The following is a 4,942-nucleotide window of genomic DNA, read 5'->3' as shown; positions in this document are numbered from 1 at the left end:
GAACCCCAGAGAACCCCAGTGAACCCCAGTGAACCCCAGTGAACCCCAGAGAACCCCAGAGAACCCCAGAGAACCCCAGTGAACCCCAGTGAACCCCAGTGAACCCCAGAGAACCCCAGAGAACCCTAAAAAAGTCAAGTGTTTGTGTTGATGAATTTAATATTTATCATATGGGGTGACTGTGAAAATGTATAGGATTACAAAAATAACATTAAAAAATCCTAATAAAGACCTTTTAAATTTTCTTTTAAATGTTTTGTGTTTTTATTGTTTTTCTCACTTTTATTAGTGTGCTGTTATATACAAATAGATCAGCAATGAACTCAGCTATAAATGTTCAAGACGTCGGTTTACGTAGTATTAAGTTAGCATCGAGCAATATACAGATAACAAAGGTGTTTTTTTTTAAAGAATGTGGTTTTATTATGCATTTAATAGGATTGTTCATGATTAATCGACAGCTAACCTGTGCTTAATCAGTATTAAGCTTATTTAGTCATTGAAGCGATCTTGTGTGTTAGTCAGAACAGATCAGTGAGGATTAGTGTGACTGACACCGACTGGCTGGCTGCAGTAACACTGTACTCAGAAAGATGTCATTTGAGTGCAGACAGCCGTGAACAACCAAACTGTCACTTTTATCTTTAAAAACAGTTGGAGAAAACTACGTCTGAGCATCATCAAGTTCATCAACTGTGCTAAGACAAAGAATCTCTGTGTCACTGGGCATGTGACTAAAACACCAATATATCACCAACACCAATAATACAACGGTGAACACAACCGTGCACGTCACACTCCAGCGCCTGCACGTTCTGATTCAGTTAGAAAAGAAAACCTCGTCACCTTCACTGCAGTTCACTGCAGGTTAAAGACATTAACACACAGCACAGCAGAGAACGCAGAATAAATCTGGGTGTGTCTCAGTCTCAGTCAGCCATAACCTCTGCCTAACCGTGACCCCTGCTGATCAGTTTGTGAAACTGCATCATCATTTCTTTGAGGTAAACGTGACAAGGATAATCAACTTTCGCAAGTGGTAATCAATAAAAATCATTTTTATCATTTTTTAATGTTTTTTTTAATTGTTATTTTTCCTGAACAGATGATTCAAAAAGTCCTGCGTTAGATGGCACATTAAGGTCAAATTAATTCCATACCTAATTTTGGTTTTTAGTTCTGTCATAGTAGGGACACTCAGTTACCTTTATTACTTAAAAAAAAAAAATCATTGGACTTTTGAAAGGATAGCTGAGGGTGGGGGGACTCAACAATAATCTCCAAAAGGGGGCGCTGCAGAAGAGGTTTGGGAAACAGTCCAAACTGGTTCTTAAGTCTGTGCCCTTTTTATTCGCCTCAAAGAAATTGAATTTTCTTGACTTGCTGTGGGCAAAAGTTAAAGAGGAAACACAAAAAAAAACCCAAAAAAAAAAAAAAACCCAAAAAAAAAAAAAACCCAAAAAAAAAAAAAAAGGAAACACCAAAAAAAAAAAAAAATCATTGGACTTTTGGAAGGATAGCTGAGGGGGGGGGGACTCAACAATAATCTCCAAAAGGGGGCGCTGCAGAAGAGGTTTGGAAAACAGTCCAAACTGGTTCTTAAGTCTGTGCCCTTTTTATTCGCCTCAAAGAAATTGAATTTTCTCGACTTGCTGTGGGCAAAAGTTAAAGAGGAAACACAAAAAAAAAAAAAACGACTTTTGAAAGGATAGCGGAGGGGGGGGGGACTCAACAATAATCTCCAAAAGGGGGCGCTGCAGAAGAGGTTTGGGAAACAGTCCAAACTGGTTCTTAAGTCTGTGCCCTTTTTATTCGCCTCAAAGAAATTGAATTTTCTCGACTTGCTGTGGGCAAAAGTTAAAGAGGAAACACAAAAAAAAAAAAAAATCATTGGACTTGTGAAAGGATAGCTGAGGGGGGGGGGACTCAACAATAATCTCCAAAAGGGGGCGCTGCAGAAGAGGGTTGGGAAACAGTCCAAACTGGTTCTTAAGTCTGTGCCCTTTTTATTCGCCTCAAAGAAATTGAATTTTCTCGACTTGCTGTGGGCAAAAGTTAAAGGGGAAACCCCAAAAAAAAAAAAAACCAAAAAAAAAAAAAAAAGGAAACACCAAAAAAAAAAAAAACAAAAAAAAAAAAAAAGGAAACACCAAAAAAAAAAAAAAAACGGAAGTACCAGAACGGAAGTACCAGAATAAAAGAGATTTTTCACATATGTCATAGTTCCTCAAATTTGGCATTAAACTGTAGACGGTGTTAAATAACCTAAACGCATGCAAAGTTTATAGGAAGTAAATACTGTAGGTGCACAGCTCTGCAGTGCAGCTAAAGGCTCAGTATTCATAACCACATTAGTCTGTTCCATTAGTGGCTGGGTGGATGGAATACCTGCACACAGACTGAAGCTGAAACACAGGATTTTTTCTTAACAGAATAAAATAAACAAGTATTTTTGTGAGTGTTTGCTGCGTACAGTACACCATTTACCCTTAAATGAACCGTCCAGGGTCTGGATGAGGACGTTTTCTCAAATATTCCACTGGAAACAGCCTAAATGATTCAAGCTGTTCCCAAAATAACTGCTGAGTTTAATAGTTAATGAAAGCATAAGAGAAAGGTAAGACCAGGACTGGTTATTATCGCTGAAGTGGCACAAACACAGCCACACACACACACACACACACACCTAATGCCAAACATGCACAAAAAAAAATCACTGAAAGTGTGAAAAATCCTCACCTCTCGTCACCTCCTCCTCATTTGTAACGAGCTTCAGAGTCAAAGTGGTAAAGAGTGTTTTTGACTCCTCCAAGTGTCTGAGTCTCCAGCTCTGTGCCAGCTTCTTATCAAACCTTCCCTTCTCTTGGTTTTCTGGATTAAATCCAATGAGCTGCAGTCACTCTGCTCTTCTCCCTCATCTTCGTCATGTCCACACGCCCCACAACTATCCCAGGCAGATGTTCACAGAGCACAGACAGAGGGCTACTGTTGGCCCGTGGCAGACTATAAATAGGCTGCTGGAGTTCATCATCGTCTCTTCCAGTGATGGTAGGAGCCTGTAGGGCTTGGAAAGAGAGAGAGAGAGAGAGGGAGAATGGCAGAGCCAGCATCAGCACTTTGAGGCATTGTTTCCTGTCTCATATCGACTAGTCTTCATATCACTTTCCCCTTCTCCGTGTAGATATCTGAGCTGCACTCACAGCACTAATGTCCACGATTATTCAAAAAGAGAAATACAAGTCTATGACAAGGTCCTGTATGTGAAGCAGTATCATCAGGAGTGGCTTCAGAAACACTATTCCATTTAAAAGTTACAACACTGAACACAAAATGTAACATTTATATCATATGTGCCCTTTAACCAAAAGAACTTTAAACATGATACCTGCAAGCCACTTAAAAGTTGGACAAAAGTTAAGTGAAGAAAAATAACGTTTGCATTTTGTAATTTTTATGAACTATGAGATTTGTCTTCAATATCAACCAGATCTGGACTGCAGGCACAGGCTACAGTCATTTTCTAATGCAACCCCTGCAGAATGTTGTCACCATTGATTTGTTCTTCTTGTTGTTGAAGCCAAGGAGTTTTTATACTTTTTGAATGTCACAGAGCACGAGGTCAGGAGTGTAAATGTCACTGATGTCCGTTTACAGTTACGATGTGTATAAAGTCTTTCAAGGCAAAGAAAATATAAATGTGTGCACACATATTTGTGTATATATATAATTATATATATATAGTTGTACTACAAATATCAGCTACTTGCTATGACCCTGTGCGCAGACTACCTCACAGACTAACTCGTGTCACAGCCGTGCATCATCTGTCTCAGTAACTCCCAAATGTGCTGTGCTGAACTTCTCACCACTTTCTCCTCCTCACTCTCACTCCCTCTCCAACATTCTGTGCCCTCACGACTCCTCCCTCAGTCCAGCACAGCGTCTCAGTCTCAGACTCACTTCACTCCCCTTCATCAGACAAGCGTCTCCTATCAACACCTCTTCTTTCCGGATCACTGAACAAGCACAGAGGGGAGCAGCTCCCAAACTGATCCCAGGTAAGATCTTCATTTTAGTTTGATTTACAAAAAAAAAAAAAAAAAAAAAAATGGGTCAAGTGCAGACTAAAAATCAATTAACGGCTTATTTATTTGTTCAAAATTTTGTTCTGTTTCAACAGAGAATGATTCAAACTTTTCAAACCAGGAGCGAAACATAATGCTTTGTAAAATAAAAGTTAACACAAGTGAATGTTTTAAAAACACACAAAAGGTGAATTTGTTAATAATTTAATAAAACAACAAAACCTTTGAAAAAAAAAAACTACCCCACCTGTAAAACTGGTCTGGACATGTTACCATATGTGTTTACTCAATAAAGTTCAATGGAATTTCCTGTTTATCAACCACAGTAGATGATGTCATCCCAGACACAAGTCAACAAAGATTTTTACTTTTCAAACTTCAGCATTTAAAACTAGTGCGACGCTCACAGGGATCTGTACTGCTGTCGTTTGAATTGAGTGATTATCTTCTGGCAGTAAAATGTGGCGACTATCTTCAACTGCTTTTGCACCACTTTGCATTTTACTGTCAGGTACCTGCTGCCCTGTGGCTGCAGCCAGCAGGCTGGAGAGAGAAGAGGGAAGTCAGGGAAGTTCTCCTTTTATAGGTATTGCTGTAGGAGCTGCAGAAGGCCTTCATCTGCTGCACTTGAACCAGGCAGTGACAGAAAAATGTAAACATACTGCTGCTCTCTATCCTCACAGAATGCCTTTAGGAGGAGGAAACAAGTGTGGCTGCTGCCAGAAAACGGTGTACTTTGCCGAGGAGGTGCAGTGTGAGGGGAAGAGCTGGCACAAATCCTGTTTCCTGTGCAGTGAGTATTCCTAATCCGCTAACTTTCCCTATTACTTTCTTCAGTAAGACTAAAATCACACGAA

General features: G+C 39.6%; 1 protein-coding gene across 1 annotated transcript in view; it reads left to right on the top strand.

Moving 5' to 3' along the window:
• The first annotated feature begins 3,901 nt into the window (after window positions 1-3,901).
• The window catches only part of LOC103386536 (cysteine and glycine-rich protein 1-like), a 3,229-nt gene continuing 2,188 nt past the window's right edge, over window positions 3,902-4,942 (top strand). The window contains exons 1-2 of the mRNA XM_008320855.3: window positions 3,902-4,058; window positions 4,769-4,878. Coding sequence (XP_008319077.1) covers window positions 4,770-4,878 — 109 coding nt within the window. The 5' untranslated portion in view covers window positions 3,902-4,058; window position 4,769. The remainder of the gene's footprint in view (window positions 4,059-4,768; window positions 4,879-4,942) is intronic.

This window comes from Cynoglossus semilaevis, chromosome 11 (assembly GCF_000523025.1).
Source record: "Cynoglossus semilaevis isolate Cse_v1.0 chromosome 11, Cse_v1.0, whole genome shotgun sequence".
NCBI lineage: Eukaryota > Metazoa > Chordata > Actinopteri > Pleuronectiformes > Cynoglossidae > Cynoglossus > Cynoglossus semilaevis.
Note: the sequence above shows the minus strand (reverse complement) of the source record. Positions and strands in the feature narration are given on the sequence as shown.